We start from the raw sequence: 21,016 nt of genomic DNA on the forward strand, positions 1-21,016 counted from the left end.
AGAGCAGTACTTCTCATTTTTCTAATAAATTCTATGCTTTCCTGCCTTTATATTCAAAAATGTATCTTTTTCGATATTGAAAAACACCTTCTCCCGTAGCCTTTAAAAGTGTGTGGAGAAGGCCACAGTTCGGAATGTTTCGGCTCACAGTTTCTTAAGTGAAAACCAGCGGAGAGTGTTGTGACACATTCTACATCTCTTCATCCTTAGCCTTGGCTGGAATATTTCATTTGTTAACACGATTGCAAATAAAGTCTGCATTTCCATTCTTCCCGTAAGAAGATAGGGGCCCTTTCTGAGGTTTTTGTACCACCAGTACAGGTGTCTCCCCATTTGCCTGAGGATGTTCACCAAGGTTCTCCTCATGGTCGTTCCCGACCTGCATTGGGCTCATTATCTAGAAAATGAAAAAACAGGAATGCAGGTTTGCTGACCAAGCAACTTCTAAATGTGCAGTGCAAGTCTCCTGCAGCCCCGCAGTGCATTCCTGTAGAAAGGAACTCTTGAAATGGCATGAAGCTAAGGCTACATCCATTATGAATTGGAAAAAACTAAATGTAATGGGGTGGGTGAGGGGAGGGATGTCTCCTAGATAACTGTTTGGGAGACTATAAATCTGAAACTTGCTGAATTAAATGAGAGATGGGATGGGAACGCAGAGTACGGAGCTATTGTGCAGACATGGGCACATTCATGCCATTGAGCTAACTTAGTTGTCATGCACAATACTGGAACTTTCTGTAACTCGGAATAGACTTTGTTATATGTATTTAATGACGCCACTCGTGCTTAATATTTATGTACACCTACCATACAGGTGGCGTCACTTTCTACTATGTCCCTGCAGAAACTCCCCATTTAGAGTCAATGCTAAAAGTAGATACGTTAATGATAAATTGTTGTTTTCAGTGGTTTCACGACATTCCTGACGCGCAACTTGTTTTCCTTTTGATTATGATGTAATACTATAATGCCAAATGGATACCTCTGGCTTTGTGCTTTTGGATGTAATGCAAAACTATGCTTTTCTCCTATGTTGAAAATATAATAAACATATTAAAAACATTTAACCTACACTAAAACGAATTCTTCTCAATGGACACCTCCCTAGGTGTGGCATTTCCTCCTCTGGAGACAGTGTTAGGCTGGTAAGAAGCGGAACCGAAATTTAAGCGGACAGGAAGTTATTCATCAGTGTCTTACAAGTGAAAGCATTGTGCCCACATTTCAATGAACACCGTTTACTTTTTCTGACTAAGCAATTCTGTAGCAACACCTCCTACGTAATCTACCTGCTTTCAGTTCTTTTTTGGGAGCTGGCATTTTCAGCAGTATTTCTCACGGAGTAATTCACCTACAGAGGAGTCAGTACTGTGGAAACCAACAAACTCTGCAGATTGCCTTTTGGTGCACGTGAACGAGATCATTGCACAACAGATATTTATGGGGTGGGCAGCGAAAGGCGGCACTTTTGTTGTATAATAGCAAACCAATCAACTTCATGTGAGTAGTTTATGCCTCCTTGATTGAGATTATCATTGTTCTTTATGGGTGTGTGACAGATGCATTTTATTGCATTCAGTTGACTCTGGGTACATTGCAGAAATTCATGATTGGGAATAAGTCCTCATTAGTGGATGTATGAGTTCTGAGTTATTGGTGTTTGTATTTAAAAACATTCTGGCTCAACAGTTGCGACCAACATACCTACCATCAGAACAGTGGAAGAATACCTAATGCAATACCTTACTTCAGTTGTGGCCTGTTTGAATAATCAATATAAGGTAATGGTGCCCACAAGAGATTTTTACAAATGCAAAATTATTCAGTACTACACAATGAATCGTGAGAGCCCTTACTGTTGGCCTCTAGTAAATGAATTACACATTTAAATTATAACGATTACAAATGAACTTATCAAAAAGGAAAAACAAAAGAAAGGGGCATAAGAAGGTGTATGCTTTTTTAATACAAATTTATATAAATAAAGCAAAAGAGTGTACAAATGTGAACTGAAGACCTTTGAAACAAATGAGCCTCGAGGCTTGACCAGATCAGTGACGCGACCTCCGCATGGATGTATAAAACGTGAGCTGTGCCCGTTTTGTAGGATAAGGACCATCCATTATCGAGGGACTGCAAATAGCCCTATTTGATTCAGACGGATTCCCTTCATAAATTGATCCTAGATAATTGAAGAATTATCATTTCAGTGCAAACTGAGTTGCACTCCATACTAACAGTCTGGAACATGTATCTTAAGCTCATTTGTTCCAAGGGTCTGCAGTTCACATTTGAACATCTTGTCCTGAAGATGGTCTTGTAGATGATTTACCAAGATAAGACCGAAACGTCGACACATTCAACACAATTTCATTTGTATTTTTACATAGCAACTGTTCAGTGATGTTTTCCTTTTCATCTAGCTCAAGAAATGGGTTTTTACAAAGGTGTTCTTGAGAAAAAAGTTATGTGAAAATAAGTTCTTCTCAGTCGCTTTCTGTTTGTGAAACACGTTTTGTACCCATCTTTTGCTTTATTTATATACATTTATATAAAAAAAGCATACACCTTCTTAAGCCCCTTTCTTTTGTTTTTCCGTTTTGATAAGTTCATTTGAAACTGTTATAATTTAAATGTGTAATTCATTTACAAGAGGCCAATAGTAAGAGCTCTCACAATTCATTGTGTACTTTTGAATAATTTTGCATTTGAAAAATCCCTTGTGGGCACCATTGCCTTATAGTAGTTCATATCACCCAAGCCCTCATGGGTAGATTGGGTCACTCACCCCATTTTTGCTTAACTGTTTAAATAACCAGCAATTATATTTTACATAAAAAAAAAAAAAAAGCAAAGCTAATATTATTTTGACAGGCGCGTGCACTTTTATCCCCCTTTTCGTGTGGGCGTGTGGTCTGTTTAGTTTTGATTTCCATCATGCACAAACCTTTTTAAGCCAGCAGCTTTTTCATAGAGTCACTTTCTTGTAAATATAGTTAATAGCTATTACTTCTCCCTTTAATATGAGTGAGCTTGATGCCTTGTCAGCTGAAGAAAAATGGTCCAGATCTAGTTCTCTTCCATCCCAGGCCTCACAAGTGCCCACGTTATGGACCTAGCACCGTCTTTATATAGTGAAAGCTCAGAATTCTACAGCTGTTGGTCTTTCCTGACTAACTTTATACCTTCTCACATCTAGTCCTCTTGCTTACTCTTGCACTTATTTTTCTATTACTTCTCTATCCATTCCCTTTCACAACTTTATTCGTATTCTTGTTCTGCCTTGCTGTTCCCCCTCACCTTTCTATAAAATGACCTTTCTCATTCCCTCTCTCCTGTTTCACCTCTGTCCCCTCACTGCTCCTCCTTTTTTAAAAGTTTTTATAGAGCTTTCTATAGCGCGAACTAGACCCAGTATAGGGTATTAGAGCGCTTTACATACAGAGCAAGGTGAAAACAATTGGTGAAACATATTGTATACTAAAACAAAGCATAAAAGTAACAGCATATAGTAAAAGGGTTCGGATGGATAGCAGCATTGATCTGAGCAATAAAAACAAGTTCGAGATTTTGTAGGTCTTAGCTTCGCGGTCTGATTGACTTGAAAGTAGAGGTAATTAAGAGGTTGTGTAGCTGGGGTCATGATTGTGCACATTTAAGGTAGGAATTTGCTCATCAGGAATGATTTAGCTTCCTTTTTGAAGAGAGGCGTAGAGGAGATTTTTCTGACGTATGGTGGAAGCGAGTTCCATATTTGTGGCGCTGCTCCGGAGAAAGCTCTGTTGGAGGTTTTGGTCTTGTTGAAACGTGAGGGTTTCAGAAGGAGATGGTCTGCGCTCCCAGAGTGTCTGTTTCCTCCCGATAAGGTACGTTTTTGGGCTAGGTACTGGGGGGTGTTGTGGTGTAGCGCCTTGTGAATGATACAGGCCATCTTTAAGTGGATTCGAGCTTCATAGGGTAGCCAGTTGAGTACCTTCAGGTGTGGAGATAGGTGGTCGTATTTCCTGGATCCTGTTAAGAGTCTTGCTGCAGCATTGAGACAGACTTTTAGAGGGGTGGTTGATATTTTGGGAAGTCCTGAGAGGGTGGTATATCCGTATTCCAGCCTCGAGATAACTAAGGACTGAACTGCAGTTTTGAGGTCCTAGTTCTCGATGAATGGCTTCATTTTTCTGAGGTAGCTGACGTGGAAGCGGGCGTTTTTAGCAAACAAGTTGATATGACTTTGCATGTTAAGGTTCTTATCCAGTGTGATTCCAAGCGATATGGTGGAGTCCACCAGAGTCTGCGTGCAGTTCAGAGCAGTGATCATTTTGATCCACTCATTTGTCACCGTGGAGTTATTAGCTAGGGAGATCAGAAGAAATTCTGTTTTTGTGAGTTTAGCTTGAGGAAATTGGTCGTTAGCCATTGGACAGTCTTTTCGAGAGCTAGATTAATTGTCTTTCTCTCTTCGATAGAGGAGATTTTGATGTACAGTTGGGTGTCATCCGCATACATGTGGAAGGAGATGTTCGCCTGCTGTAGTAGATCGGTAAGTGGTTCGACATAAAGGTTGTATAGCGTGGGGGATAGGCCAGAGCCTTGTGGAACTCCTAGTAGGTTAGGTGAGGCAGCGTAAAGACTTTTGTTGACCATGTACGATTTTGTTCTGTTTTCCAGGAAGGATTTGAACCATTGCAGGACTTTCCCAGATAAACCCATCCTGTATTCTAGTCTTCTTAGAAGTTTGTCGTGATTGACCGTATCAAAGGCTGATGAGAGGTCGAGTAGGACTAGCAGGCAGGTTTTGTTGCGGTCAAGAGCTTGAAGGGCGTCGTCCACTATGTGCAGGATGGCTGTTTCTGTGCTATGACCAGGTCTGAAACCCGATTGGTGGATGTTCAGTAGATTGAAGTTCGAGATGTTGGTTGAGTTGTTGTTGAACACATTTTTCTAAGACTTTAGCTAGCATGGGAATGTTGGTTATTGGTCGGAAGTTGTTGGGGTCGGAGGTGTTAGCTGTGGTTTTTTTTAGGATAGGGGTGACTTGTCCCGTCTTCAGGCAATCAGGAATGTGACCTTGTGCTAGCGAGGCATTGATGATTTTGGTCCAGAGAGGTGCAATGGTATGGTAGAGGTGGGGTAGGCAATTTGAGGGGACAGGGTTATTGAAGTGGTTGTTGAGTTTGGTAGTTGCTAGTATATTGGGGATGTCATTAAGATCGTATAGTTTGAAAGTAAGAGTTCTTCTTAGGCAGTGGTCGCTCATGTAGTGCAGAGTTATCGTCGGGCATGCTCTTTGGGGTGATTGAGTTACTTGCCGCTGCACTAAGCTAGAGTTGGAGGTAGTTCGTTTTAGTTGTGAGGAAAATTCTTCACTACTCAGCTGTGATTTCGATGTTAGGAGTGAGGATTTGGCTAATTTGTTAGATTGTTGTTTCAGAATTGCAAAGAGTCTCTTTGGTCTATTTTTAGCCTTGTCTAGTTCTGATCTGAAAAAGTCTTTTTTTGAATGTAGAATGTTTTTATTGTAGGAGTTTCTAGATTCCCGGAGAAGTTTAAGATGGTTGGGGGAAGGATGTTGCCTCCATTTCCGTTGATCTAAGTTTGCGTCTCTCTTCGTTCAAGGCTCCGCTGAACCATGGGTTTTTGTCTTTGTCTGGAATTCTTTTTAGTTTTGGTGGTGCGGCTTGGTCAAAGACTTTGGTCATCGAGGAGTTATAGTGCGCCGTGAGGTCATTGACGTCTGACATGTTACTGGGGGGAGTGAGAACCTTCTCACAGTGGGAGGCTAGGTCGTTCCACTCAATGTTTTTTATGTCTCTTATCCATTGTTTTGGCTTGACTTGTTTTGTGAAATTTTTCTTGTTAGCTGAGGGAATTTGGAAGGTGATAATGTGATGGTCTGACCAGTCACATGGGGTAATCAAGAACGAATCAATCGTGTTTTGTTTAGAAATGATCCAGTCCAGAGTAGCACCCTTTGTGTGGGCCGGCTTTGAGATGGCTTGGATCAGGGAGTGGTCTGCTAGGAAGGTTTTGAGAGCGTTAACCTGCTTGTCCAAGGGGTTTTCCCAATGGAGATTGAAATCGCCAAGGAATATGTCATTGGAGTGAGGGGAAGAGTTAGAAGTAATGATTTCCATAAGATGTTCTGTGAACTCCGCGTTCGAACCTGGAGGATGGTAGAGTATATGTAGTTTGTGGGAGTGGATGCTAGATGATTTAACAGCAATCCCAAGGTATTCACAAGAGTCCTGGGGTTCCGCGTGAAACTTCGTGATGGTGATGTCGGAGCGATGTATGCAGGCTAAGCCTCTGCCTATTTTATGAGTTCTGTCTAGTCTAATGATGTTGTAGTCTGGGGAGACTAGAAGGTCTAGGCATGGTGAGGAAGAGTCATTAAGTCAAGTTTCTGTGAGGATGATTACATCTATTTTTGTTTTAAGGACGAGGGCGGCGATGTCAGAGGCGTGTTTTATTGCAGACCGGCAGTTCAGTAGGAGGCAGGAGATTGAGTTTGAGGTGTTGTTTAAATTAGGCTCAGGAATCTCGGTGTTGGAGGTTAAGGATTGAAGGTTATGCAGGTTTATTCCTCTGTGTATTGGGTGGGATGTTCTGCTTGGGTTGATAGGGACTGGGAGAATAGCGTATTCTTCTTTATTTGTGGTGGGGCAGGAAGGATTTTCATATAGCAGTAGTAGTGTTTGAATTTCCTGGTCTGTTATGTTTTTGGGGAGTGTGCATGTGCGCAGGAGTCCTTTGGTTAGAGGCAGGGGGATAGTTTCTATCACCTTGTCGACTGTTGCTAGAGAATTTTGGAGATGTATAAGTGAAGAAAGAGATTTTTCAGCGAGATGTAGGATGTTTCTGATTTCTAGGATAACGTTTTGTAAATTCCGGGAGGTGATGTACGACTGGGTTTTGGGTGAGTCTTGTTTCGCCTGCTGATGGGGCGGGGGAGATAGGATGTTGGGCGATGAGGGAGGAGCATTGTTGTTGGTTCTCGTGACAGATATAGATGAGGCTGTCAATGCGGTGCATGTTGAAGGAGGTGAGTTGTTGACTCTTCTTTCCCTGGTCCTGGGTGGAGGCGGGGGACGTTGAACCACAGGGGAAGATGATGAGCATGGGGTGGTGGGAGTAGGTAGGTCCTGAGGTACACTGGGTGGGGTGATGGTGTGGCTTTTTACTGCGCACAGATGATGGGAGTTGATGATGCTTCTTTCATCGGTTCTGGGTGATGTAGGGGGTCGTTGATCTTCATGAGATGAAGGGGTGGTGGGAGTAGTTAGGTCCTGGGCGACATTAGTCGAGGTGATGGTGTGGGTTTTTAGGGTGAAGAAGAATTTGTCAAATAGTTCTAGGTGTTGTTAGCTGCTTGAATGAGAATGGTGCCATTTTTGTAGGATGTTATATTCAACGTAGCTCTAAGGTTATGTGTGGGTGTCGTTGTAAACCTGGTTCCGTAGGGAATATTTTTGTGGTCCTGGATGGTTATTAACTTTAAGAAGGCTGATCGCCATTTGGCTATTTTTCTTGTGAAAAATATGAGGTTATTGATTATAATGCCTTTTTTGGCATTGAAGGAGGGGTCTATGAATAAAATGTCAGGGTTTTTCTGAGAAGATTGTGTTTGAAGGTTTTAGAGGCATTTTCCATAGATTATGGGGGTATTGAATGGAGTATGCACTGTTTCCTTCCGGTATCATGTTTGGTCCAGCCATGCTGTGAAATTCCTTTGGACAGGGAGGGAGCGACCATAGAACAAATAGGTTGAGAGCTGAATCCCAGTTGGTTGTTGCTGATTGGTATTTTTCCTACTGTGTAGTAGCAGTTACAAGACTGGACGCCCTGTCGAATTGAAAGAAATCTTAGTGGGTGTTGTCAAATAGTCATTCAGCTTGAGTGGTTATTTAATGTTGATTGAAAAAATAGGAATGGAGAGATAGCCGTTACCAGATGGTTGCCGTTTTGTTGGGAGCCAATTACAAGACGGCTGTTGTTTTGGTGTAACTAGTATAGGATTTTAGCCATTACAAGAAGGCTGCTGTTTTAAAGCAGCAGGATGCTGTTTAGGTGTTGATTATGTAGGGTGGTATTTATTGCTGATTGAGTAAAATAGGAATGGATAGATAGTCATTATAAGATGGCTGCCGTTTTATCGGGGGAGCAATCAAGGGTTACAGGAAGGCTCAGAATTTTAGCCATTACAAGATGGCTGCTGTTTTAGTTAGTTACAGGCTGAATGCTGTTTTGGAGTTAATTAAATGAGATTTGCCACTTTTGGTTGGGAACCGTTACAAGATGGCTGCTGTTATGGCTGCTATAATTGAGGTAGACGTTACAAGATGGCTGCCAACTTTGGGAATCTTCCCTATGTAAAACAGTTTGTGCCTTGGTTGGGAGCTGTTATAGGATGGCTGCTGATATAGTGGTAGCCGTTCCAAGATGTCCGCGACAAATGGTGAGTCTTCAACCTGCAATCCGGTATTAACTAACAAGGTTATAACACTTCGGCCATTTTAAGTGCCTGATATGGAAGTAATGGCAAAGAGAAAATGGCTTCTTTCTGCAAGAAATGACTCGTGAGCACAAGGTTTCGCTCTGCCTTAACGGCCACATTAAGGGCACTGCATTAATATGTTACACATCAGAAGTGAAGGAAAGTCAGACGGTCTGCCCGAACGGGTAGACATAGCAAACCAGTTAACGTATATGCTCAAGCAATCCAAAAATCCCCAGATGACTGCTCCAATGATTCCAGCCTCTCCCCTCTTTGAGTCGCATATCGGGAGGGCGGAAGAGGAGGTCCGCCGGTCAAACACAGGCGGGCAACCGGTGGAAACCAAACAGCATGCATGGGGCCTCAGAACCGGCCGATCAGCTCAAGGGCGTAAGTGACGTGATATCAACTCGCTGGGCTGTTACAATCACAGTCGGGAAGAGAGATGAAGCCCCGCTAATCCCGCCGTTCTCTCCCAGTTCCCACTAGTCTCTCAGGGGGCGCGGGTCCCGCTTGGCGGCCCGTAGTCCGACCTGCCGGAAGAGGTGCAAATGTCCGGGAGACTCTTTACTCGCCACCAGTCCCTCACCAGCCAAGAAGCTCACCTGCTAAACGGAGGTTTTCAGAACCAGCCAGGCAGACCATGGAGGGTCACAATCACCTCGATCGCATCTCAAGACAGCGATGCGGGAGGGTGGGGATCACTTCAGCCCGTGAGACTCACTACTCGCCACTGGTCCCTCACCAGCCAAGGACCTCACCTGATAAACGGCGGTTGGGGATCATTTCAGCCAGGCTCTAAGGGCGCCACCGGCCACTCGCGGGTCTTCAGGTCAGTGGAGGTTCACCGAACCGGGCCCAGCAGAAACGATACAAGTCACAAACCTCTCAGCTCGCCAGTCGTCGATGTTGGAAATGAGGAGCGCCCCTCAACCAGACAAGCCGGCGGTCGCGGGAGGAGGTCAGACGTCCGACTTCAGGCAGGTAAGTTGGGGTATGGGCTCACGTAGTAGCTGTAGTAGTTTAGTCTCGAGGATCTTGTAGGCATGTAAAAGTACCCAGTATTATCCTTGTTACAAAGATGAGTAGCGAAGAGGCGGATGGTAGGGCAAAACAGGGATATTTGTAGATACAGGATCCCAGGCCCGGGAGCTTCTTTACCAGAGCTCTTGCTCAGTGGCCATCTTCTCTTTCTCTTAGTACATCTACCGCACTGCCTTCTCTTGATTTCCATTTTCTCCATTACGTTTCATTTTCTTGACACGTAATAGAGGTAGCCTTTTCTTAGACTCTTTACCTGTTTCCTGACTCCCACTAGTCATTGAACTAACCAGAGCTGACATACTGATCAATATTTTTTATCAAACAAAGCTAACTTCTACCTTACTACGGACCTGATTCAGAAAGTTTTTCCATGCTTCAGATTAATGCATTGACAGAAATCGTATTGCAAAACATGTGTAACTCTATGACAGTTCACAATGGCAGAATTGGCTAAGTAGTGCATGCTAAGATGTCATTTATGTTTGTATATTTTACACATTGTATGTCTAGATTCCACACTGATAAATTCCTTATAAATGTTTGGAAGTTGGCCTTTCCCACATGAAAATCCTCATACTGGCCAGGGGAAAGTAATGCAAATAAGCTGAACTTCCACACTATTGTACCATGTTTGGTATTCACAATCAAAGTAGAAAAAAGTAAATCCAGTAAAGTATTTTTGTCAGAGAAATGTACTAATCCTACAGATGCTGAGCGATATCAAAAGAATTCCCAGTAACTTTAGATTTAACAGGACTAAGTCACCGATTGGCACACTTTTTAGGACTCGATGAGACCATTGCAACAATCTGCTTGTGGAACCCCCAAATTATCCCTTCCTCTTTTTTCGCAAATTGATCAACGTTTACTGTGCAATGTCACATGCTGACAAATCCACAAAAGGTGATGGGAGGAATGCTTGGCAATAGTCTGACCAATGGTGGTCACTTGGAGTAGCATTACAACCTATTGTTTCCTTTGCCCACTATGCCACCTCAGCTTAGATCAAGCCATGTGGAAGTCAGCCTTGGTCCTGCTCAATTAAGAACAGTCTGCCTGGACCTCCAAGCCAGGTCCTTTCTGATCCGAAACATAATCAAAGACTGATTTTTGGCCATTGGCTGACGCCCGCACTTACGGGATGATGGGAGGAATGTTTGCAAATAGTCTGACCACTGGCATTCGCTCAAAGAAGCATTACACCCTATTGTTTTACCCTACTGAGTCACCTCCGATTAGAACCAGCCATATGCAAATCCGCTTTGGTCCCGCTCCGGCAGGAACTGTCCATCCATTCCTCTCATAATATTTTGTATTTGTCACATGCCACCAATCTGCCTCCTATTAGAGGTGACACATGGGCTTACTATTTACCAAATCGTAACCCAAGCAAAGTAATTTGATTTGGTTTTCAAATTATCCCCAGCCTATCCTGGACCTACCCTATCTTGCTGACACCATCTTCCACTATACTCTTGCTCAGTAACTGTCCTGTGACCTTCCTTTCTTCTATGTGGGAAAGCCCTTTGTGGTTTATCACACTTGTTTCATTCACTTGGCCCCAATTGCTCCAACAAATTCCCTGTTGATCTTCGGGCAACACTCTCCCTACCACCTTCATTACTGCTCTCAGATGCTAACTTCTTAATCTAGACCTCACTGTAGACACCATAAGCAAGCTCACAAGGGAACATGCTCACAATATACGCATGTTTCTGTCAGTGTGGTTCCCGCCCCTTACCTCCTCAAACACACAATGATCCCCTGGAAATATGTAAATAACACTCTTATGTTCTAGTGTTGGATTATACCATACTAAACTATAGAACTACATTTTTGGGCCTTGTATCAATGAGCTATTGTTGTGTAATGCTTTTTCCTCCTTTAAAATGAGCCTGTCATACCCCAAATAAATAAAGGGAGATACGTTTTTCAAAGACTGTGCAAACGTATTAAGAAGACAGTGATGCGTCTACTATTTTAGCATGTAACCTGTATTTGAAGAAAATTTAAGTTACTCTTGTAGAGTTAAGAAAGTGCAGTAAATTCGCTATTAGGTTAGTAAATTTTGACTATATGAAGACTTGCTTTACGTGACACAAACTTTATATATGAGTCTGGATTAAAATGTTCATTTAGCAAGGCCCATGTATTTTAATGGAAAAACATGTAAAATGCAAAATGTATTTATCAGGGGACTCGCACCAATAGTTGTCTGACAGCTAATGCCCTCAACACTCGGCCTGTGTCGTTTTTAGGGGTCTAACATAAGACGGCCCTAATACATCACCAAAATATTTCAGTCTGTAGAAGCCAGAACGGTTAACTTGATCAATGCTTATTTGTAGGTTTGACATATGTGGAGAATTCGGTGTCATTCAGCTATTTTAAATCTAATATCACATTTTATTCTTGATTTTTTTGATACATTCAGCATTATTGACACGTTAACACATCTTTACTAATGTATTGACAAATGTTCTGAAAAATTGAGTCAGTTAAATGTGATCTTTTGTTTTTGGGCTCCTATTATTAAAAGCTAACCTCACTTCAAATTATTCTTTCAGAATCAAAGAGATATACGCACCAAATAATTTAAAAGTAAAGTAGTATTCACCATGTGAAAAACTTGCGCTTGCACACAGGCACACCCACACAATAGAATTCACAGCTAATATGCTATTTAGAAACAATGGCCTGCGTAATATCTTTATACAAAGTTAGAAAATATGTCTCTTATTCATTTAATAGATAAGCATTGACACATTGTAAAAAAAGAATAGGTAATCATTGGGCGAACAAGCTGAAGGGTCAAATGTTTGGAGTTCTAAATCATTTAAGATCTTTTTGTCTTCTATATGCTTAGGGTGCATATATGTCAATGTAATTTATCAATGTTAATCTTTTAATGTAAAGTAGATTTTTTTTCCAGCTTTTTTTGATTGCTATATGGTGAAAATGCAATGCTCTAGCATGCATTCGCTTTTACAGTTTGTGTAGTTTAAATTTTAAGTAATCAGATTTTTAACACTTTCAATTCTTGCAGAAAATTCTACAACTACTACCTGAAAGAATCTATTATAGATGGCAATATCACAGCATAGGTAAGTAATATTTATTTATAATAGTATGAAAATATATTTTTCTTTGACACTTGTACACCTGTGATTAGTCAATTGAAGCCAGAAATGCATATTATGGTTAAAAAAAAAAAAGTGGTCGAATTCTAAAAAGATCCCAACATCTAAGGTTAGGTGAGTACAGGAGTATCTGTAGCCAGTGAAGATGCCACCTGCTCTACTTATGAGGGAGTTGCAGATGTCCCTACATTTATTGGTTTTTTGGTTATCCCAAAAACCTGGGGAAGGTGGTGTCCTTCACAGCTGCATGGAGATTATGCTGTATTTTTGTATAGAAAAAATTCACTTCGGAAATGATCTTCTATCAAAGTTCAGTGAGGGTAAAACCAGGGACAACAGTATTAAAAATAGTTGACAATGTACTCTGTTCTGATACAAGAAAATCTTCAACTGTCCTTAAAATCATCAAGCAAAGATGTCTGAAACCTTTGCGCCCAGCCACAGACCCAAGTGAAGGTGAACAGTACTCTCTTCTCCAGGTTCTCAATACGACGTGGTACTAGGCAGCGATGCCATTTATCCCCTCTCCTGTTTGCCCTGGCTATCGAGCTGCTGGGGGTGTGGGTCCAATGCAGTGCCCAGGTGTGGGGGTTTGATTAGGGGATAGCGACAGAGGACCATATTGCCCCTTATGCCAATGAAGTACTCCTTTTCCTTTCCTGTCCTTTTATTACCAAGCTTTCGTTGCATGTACCCTAACGACTTATGATGGCAAAATGGGTATGGTTAATGTTCAGCTGTACTACTGAGCATCCCAAACACTGGGACTGAATGATTGGCTGTGTGGGGGGGTGGTCGGAGCTAACGTTGCGTTTACAATTGGCATTGTTGAGCCGGGACAACATTATAGGTATGTTTTATGGAACGCCAGTCCCCTGTACTCTTCCATAGGTTAGTAGGGTGGAGACTTTGGCTTGAATGAGCGGTCCTTAGGTAGATAAGCATGGGAGAGTAGGGTCACAATGGAGACCCCCTGTGGCACGACCGTTGCATGCAGCTTGATGGCTTCTACAAATGGGACCTTATTGGTAATTCCTGGGTAAGAGACATATGGCAGGGCTCGGAGATAGTGTTACGAGGACCTCCAACAGGAATACAACCTTTTTAAAACTCAATTCTACAAATATTTCCAACTGTGTCACACCCTTACACAACATCTAGGCTCTCTAACGAAGTCCCCAAATTCAGTACAGTAGAAGCCAAGCTCCTCATGGGCCCATTGGGGAAAGGGGTTATCCCGCATATATAAATCATTGGTTATTCACCACTCCGATTCTTTTGTGACCCTTAAGGCACAATGGGACGCATTGTTGGGTCCCTTTGATTAGGTCGATTGTGGGAGGCTCTAATTGCCACAAGAGCTGCCACCTCTGTATCAATTTAATATGAAGGATACATAGACAGCATTTATGTGGGGTTGCTGAGAGAAGCGGAGGTGACTGAAGTGACGTTTCTTCCATAAAAGGCACAAAATCCGTCTTCCCAAAAAATTAGAAACTTATTCTACACATGGAACCTCGCACAAGCACTGCAAGGGATGAGGATGAGAGATGGATTGGCTACATTACCGGCGCTACCTCCTCTGAGAGAGACTATTTAATACTGCACTTGATAAATATCAGCCAGTGTCTGATGCTGTATTTACCAGCTGCAGCAATATCACACCAACCCGTTTTTACACTTCAGAATAGGGAGTAGTGCTGCAATAATGCACGTTACAGCTGTCCCACGGTACAGAAACAGGGATTTGTACAATTTTCCCAGGCGGAGTTACATTTTACCTAATGAAAATTGAGTGGTAAAACCCTGTGGGTGCGGTGCAGGTATTACCTAAAAAATCTATATTTTCCACGTAATGAGGTCCATAGTCTGTACTGGTTCTCATGAGACATTAGTTAAGTGTTCAGAAACAGCCGAATTTAAACATTCATTTATCTTGTAGTTGCTACCATCACGGGGGGGGGGGGGGGTGCAGGGCAAATTATCCTGGGCCCCCCTTCTAATCGGGGCCCTGCACATCAGGTCACACCACCGGATGACCAGTGCATTTATTGCCCTCAATTTAACTAGGAGGATAAGACCTAGAAATTATATTTTAGCCAATCAGTAATCGATTATTTGCTGGACCTGGTGAAATATGTTTGAGGGGAGAAAGCATCCTGCAGAATCTTTTCAGTTAAACAGTTATACTGCAGTGTGTCACTGCCCATTTCATTTAAGAATAAAATTACATAAAATCCTGTACATTGCTTCACATTTTTTCTGGTTGAAGCTTCTAACTGCAGCTTCCTCGCAGTGTGAATTCTCCTATACATCCGACAGGATCTGGAAACTTTCAGAAGCAACAGGCACTGGCAGGTGGCACCTTCAGACTAACCATCAACTGGACGTGATGAACACCCCTGCGTACTGACATCAGTTTCTAATTCCTAGGCAGGCGGATCTTGAGCTCTGCTCCCAACGTTTTTGGTGTAGTTTACTGACTTCCAAATGAAATATGTACAGTATGCTAGGGAAATGTCTCCCCTGAAGATAATAGGTTTCAAGGTGTGTTATGGCTGTCAAGAGCAGATGTCAGTCATAGATCCGCATGTCGTGTCTTTTGGTGTCAAGGCACCAAGCGCAATTTAAAATTGTGGGACAAAGACCCAGAGGCCACCAGGAAGCACAAGTCTTAAGCTTTAAGATGCAGAACACAGGAAGCAAGGCCGCTCGTGCTCTAAGTCCCAAGGCCATTAACAGTCCCAGTCTCATTCACTGTCCTCAGGAAATTCTAAAATAAGGTTCAGGCAGAAGCATAAGAAGTCCAAAAGGGGTTTGTCCCCAACTTGCTACTCCCACTCTAGAGAGAGGTCTTGCACTTCATCAGACTGTGATCCCGATTCTTGTCTTGGAGCCTATGTGCCCAGTTTTCCAGGCCATTGTTGACACTGCAGCATATTAAATTCTTCAGGGTGGCCATGCTTTGGGTATCCACAGTGGTTCCCTCTGGTGTGCCTACGGGTCCCAGTAAGCCATTGTATTCTCTAGGTATGGTTCCACTGGTAGGACTTTCCCTGACGCTGGCTGGCCCTGTTAACCCCCGCCAGCACCAGGCCATGCTCGACTACCCTGGTGCACAGCCTGTTTGTAATTCCTGGATTGACCCTGGCCGCAGTGGTGTCGGTTCCTGGTGTTGCTTTGTTTCCTATGTCCAGAGAGTTCCACTTTTACAGTGGTGGGTGCAGGGTAGCAATGATTCTACAGCTACAGTGTGTCAACCCTAAAGTCAATCTATTAATGAGCATTTTTCAATCTGGGTCTTCTGCTAACCCCTTGCTTCTGTTCCCTAACACGTTGGTTGATTGGTCCTACAGTGAGCTGTTTGATTTCCTGCTGCCACAGACCTGCTCCCGGGGGCCCTTCTTTTCTGACACAGTGTCTTACTTCGGAAAGTGTGGTGTTCGTGACTTCCTTTAGGAAATCCACCCTGAATGCTTTTCCTAAGCTCTGCCTGGCAAGGAGTCCAAGTGAATTGATGCCTTAGGTAAACATTTGTTCTCTTCTGCTCTGGTGGCTCTTGGTCATTGGATACTTTGTGCCTTTTGGATTGCTATGCAATTCTCCCTGGAATCTGGCGAATAAGATGTTGCCTGCTCTCCCTGAAGACGTCAGAAGCTCCTATGTTCAAACAGTGCAAGATGGGCAGGAAGTGCTAAGTATGTTTTGGGTGACTGGATACTATGGACTATGTTACCCATTCCAAGGATACCATTGCAGTTATCCAATGGCATGCCTGAATGTGGACAACGTTTTTTTCTGGGAATATCCAGGCCTCCTTGGTTGATATGCCCTTTGGCAGAGCCAGGCTTTTTGAGGATAAGGCAGATTCTTTGCTAAAGCACTTTAAGGGCAGCAGGGCAATGGCTTGCTTTCTGTAACTGCGTTCCCCTGCTTGTTGATTATCCAACCAATGCAGGAAAATCCTGGATGTCTCCAGGGTGTTTAGCAGGGCCTTGCCTATTTCCAGAGGCAGCCCTCACAGCCCGTTCAGCTGTCTGCTCAGCAAATTCATTGATGCAAGGGCAGGGACAGTAGCATGGGTAGTGGCCAGCAACATTGACAGCTTTCCATTTCATCTTTACCTTCTGCAGATGCTACCAAACCACTTTAATTTCTACTTGTCCATTCATTTGAGGCCAGTAGGGGTTAGGGTTTGTTTGTGTTTGCCCATGTGGCATGTTTTTACTTCAGAACAGTGGGACATTCCAAAATGTTCAGGTTGCCTAAGCCGTTACCTTTGTTGTCCATTCCCCCCACCATCCCACCCAGTTGTGTCTCAAGTGTCAGTGTATCATGCCTCTATCCTGTCCGCAGATTCAGTCTGTGCTTGGCATGGGTGCGATAGAATTGATATCCAAGGTGGAGAGGGGCACAACCTTTTACTTCCTGGTCCCAAAACGCGCAGAGAATTGAGATGTAGCTTTCTTGTCAGGCTACTGACCACCTTCCTGTGGAAGGACCGGTTCAAAGTGCTGACGTGGTTCTGTTAGCCTTGGAACCCAGAGACTGGACATGCTTCATTCTCGTTGGCACATGCAGACTCTGTAGCACATACTTCGACTACATTGGGCCTGGGGTTTCAAAATCAGATAATCGTCGCATCTCGGATGAGGCCAACTGTGACCTTCATTGATGGGTGACTAAAGCCTAACTGATGTGTGCAGATTTTTTTCTTTTCTTATGAGTTCACAATTGTGACATACTCATTGTCTTTGGATTGTAGACACCACCGGTATTATGTGAAGATAAAAAGCCTTTGATGACGAAAGGAGCAGCAGCATCATATTAATTAGTCTTCTGGTTCTGCAGTCTATTTGCCTTGTGTTAAAGTTGTTTCTGCCTTATATCGGGGGCAGATCTCTCCTGGTCCTGACTGACAACATGACTGCCAAGTAATACTGCAATAACCAGGCCAGTGTGGAGTCTTGTGCACCCAGTTTGAAGTCTGGCTGACAGCTGGTCCCTGACAGGATTTCCCTGAAGGTCAATAACATGGATGTGATCTTGGCGGCTCCTACCCTTCCACTAAATCCATCTACTCTGGTCACTGGCCTACATTAATGACCTAGTGCTGGGACCACTGTGTTGATCCTGCACAAGCTAAATTGTCTGATGTTCTGCTGTCAGTTTGTCTATGGCCTGACAGTTCAGCCCAGGGAACTGTTAAAAGTAACCTGTTGGCCATTTTTAGGTCTCGCGCCTAGCGTTGCAGCGCGCAGTGCTGCTCGCGCAGCGAGAGATTTATTGGGGTAGAGGGATTTTTAGGAGAAGGACTTTTGCTCCCTCCCATGCTTTGGATTGGGCAACGTCAATATTTATTTAAAACTATGTTCTCATTGGTCTGCAGCGGTTTTTGTTACCGCCCTGTGTCTTTTATTCACACGCCCATAAGACAGCGAATCTACTGCGTGTCTTGCTTACGCTGCCTGCACGCGCCAGTCGGCTCTCTGATTGGTTGGCAACTACCAAATAAGCACTGTGATTGGTGGATCTTTTCAACCAATCACAGAGCCTACTGGCAAGTGCAGGCAGCGTGAGCAAGACACGCTGTAGACTCGCAGTCCCAAGGGCGTGCCGATCTTCAGCCTTCGGTTTCACGTCGTGCAGTCTTGTAGGTCTCGCCACTCCACACCCGAGAATGTAGTGTAACATGAGCCCCTTGCCTGCAAAGTACATGGAGGGCGCTCCCCCCCCCCCCCTCCGGACTCACTCATATTTACTCAGGCGCCTAGGCCTCGATAGCGGCAGCAGTGAATCGAATCGGAGGTATCCCTGAAGCTAAACGGACACGAGAGGTAATGTGACTGGATGGCGTATCGGCCCTGAGAGCAATACGGGCCTAATGCTAACTCTGACTGCCTGCCTGGATGAATCTAACAGGGCCCGCAATGCCGCTGCGGCCCTAGCAGAGAAACGACGTATGGATAGCCTCCCTGGAGCCCCAGGAAACAGTGGACTCTTCGGCGTCCCGATCTGGTCCCAGGGATCGACTGCTGCCACTTCCATGTTGCCCCCCCCCACTGCTTCTCGACTACCTCCCCTGGGTGGAATGCGTGGTGCGATGCAGGCATTTTCCCCTCATCGACTGGCCTCCTCGAGCAGATTATCTGCTTGCTTGCCTATAGACCGCCGCTTCGGGGTGTCTCTGCTCGCTGTGCTCGGTTGCTACAGCCCATCTGTGCTCGCTGCGCCCCCGGTGGGGAGTGCGGTGTGAGCTTGCCTGTGTCTCACACTTGGGACGGCTCTACCCCCGGCAGGAGGGCAGTGCGCCAAGTCTGGGAGTGACATCTCGCTCTACTCCCCACCCCCTGGCGGCGGTGCCAGCTCCCTGCAGCGCCAGCTGATAAGATCAGAGCCGAGCGGAGCTCCTGCGAAGAGCTTAGCAGTAAGGCAGGGGCGCAGAACAAGGCACCCGGGACACCTCGCCACACCACCCCGGCGCGGAGGGGGTCGTCTGCTGCTGCCACCCCCACTCTTCTCCTGCACCGCTTCTTTCACTTTACCACTACCTTTACTTTACCTTGATCCGTTCACTCCTCCACCTGTACCCACCTGTGTATCTGCTCCATATCTGCCTTCCACCTATGTGCCTACGTTCCTCAGCCTGTAGCCTCTCTACTCCACGCGCACCCCCGCTCCACCTGAGTCCCCTCACCTGTGCCAGACGCCCCTTCACCAGCACATCTCAATCTACTACACCCGTATTCCTGCTCCACCCGAACAACCCCTCCACCCGTACCTTCCCGCTCCTCAACCTGTGCCCTAGCCTCTACTCCGCCTCTCCCCCTGATTCACCTGTTCCCGCCCACCGGCACTCTCCTCTACTCCTGCACACTCCATCCCTCCATCTGCGCACTCCACCCCTCCATCCCTCCACCTGCACACTGCACCCCTCAATCTCTCCACCTGCACACTGCACCCCTCAATCTCTCCACCTGCTTCCTTCTGCCTCCCAACAGGTGAATCCCCTGTACTCCACCTGTAACCCTGCTCCATCTGAAGCCCCTCTCCTCCTCCACCTGCACACTCCACCTTTTCCACCTGTTCCCTTCTGCCTTGAAACAGGCACATCCTCTGCTCCACCTGGAACCCTCCTCCTCTCTCCCACCTCCAGCTCCCTCTCCACCCCTCCAGCACCAGTTACCCTCACCTTAGCTCTCCTCGCCACCACTGTTCTTCTCTCTCTTTGCCCACCTAGTTTCCCTCCTCTCCATCTGCACTGCGATACTTTCTTTCCAGCTGCCTCCATTCGCTCTTACCCTCGGCCTCCCACTCAGCCCTCACCCCTTCTCTTCCTGCCTCGCTCTTCACCACCTCCCTCCAACCGCACATCACAGCTCTCTACCGGTGCACATCCGTACCCCCTCTCTTTATCTACATCACTCTGCCCCACGTACACACACCCTCTCCTGTGGTCTCCCTCTGGTCACACTTTCTTCACGTCATTACCTTCTCCCTGGGGAGGACCCTCCCCCCCCCCCCCCCCCCCCCCCCATACACACGCGTACCTCCCTGCCTCTCTGTCACTGCCCCCTGTCACAGTCTCCACATCGCTGGCTCCCTATTGTGAGAAGTTGGCCTGATGTATGATGTCACTAGTTATAGTGTACACCTTATATCAGTCCAAATACCCTTATGGTGATTGGTTGTAAAGTCAACCTTATAGACCAGCTATCCTAGTGGTAGCATGGACAAGAGCAGTCTTAGGCTAAACTCTGAATGGCATGTGAAGCCAGCTGTGATACCATATATAATCCCTTGAATACCAAATGAAAGGACACCACAACAGATATATATATAAAATAAAGTGTATTTATTCTAAGCAAACCCTCAGCACTCTTTATGAGATTAGAGGTAAGTACAACACAGTCTTATTAATGCATACAGTAAGTCACACAGGTAAGTAATACAGTTAGGCCCTAGGGGCCACGCAAACCATATACTAAATAAGTGGTATAAGAACCACTGTCACGGAAATAGAATAGGCCTAGGCCTAGGGAATCGCTGGGGCTACACTACACTAGCGTTAGTTAGGAAGTGGGAGGCCCACGGGATTCGTGTGCAGAGTGGAAACACTCACGCGTAATGCGTAAAAGTCAATAGCAATGTTACAGTTTAGAAATAGATCGATTTAGGACACTTCCGGAGTAGCTAGGAAGTTGAGACTTGAAAACTAGACACTAGGATAGTCACTATCCTGATGAGCACCGGAGTACCCAAGTTACCTAGCCCACAGGCTGCGGATGCATAGGGGTGAAGATGCGTCGTTTTCGTCGTCGACTCCTATGGATGCCTGAAG

The 21,016-nt window shown here is 44.9% G+C and overlaps 1 protein-coding gene across 7 annotated transcripts in view; it reads left to right on the top strand.

The window, feature by feature from the left end:
• The window catches only part of RALGAPA2 (Ral GTPase activating protein catalytic subunit alpha 2), a 1,855,355-nt gene that overhangs the window by 301,434 nt on the left and 1,532,905 nt on the right, over positions 1–21,016 (top strand). For all 7 annotated transcript variants that reach the window (XM_085612413.1, XM_085612412.1, XM_085612410.1 and 4 more), the window contains exon 4: positions 12,582–12,639. In XM_085612413.1, the coding sequence (XP_085468539.1) occupies positions 12,582–12,639 (58 nt within the window). The remainder of the gene's footprint in view (positions 1–12,581; positions 12,640–21,016) is intronic.

This window comes from Triturus cristatus, chromosome 6, assembly GCF_964204655.1.
Source record: "Triturus cristatus chromosome 6, aTriCri1.1, whole genome shotgun sequence".
Lineage (NCBI taxonomy): Eukaryota > Metazoa > Chordata > Amphibia > Caudata > Salamandridae > Triturus > Triturus cristatus.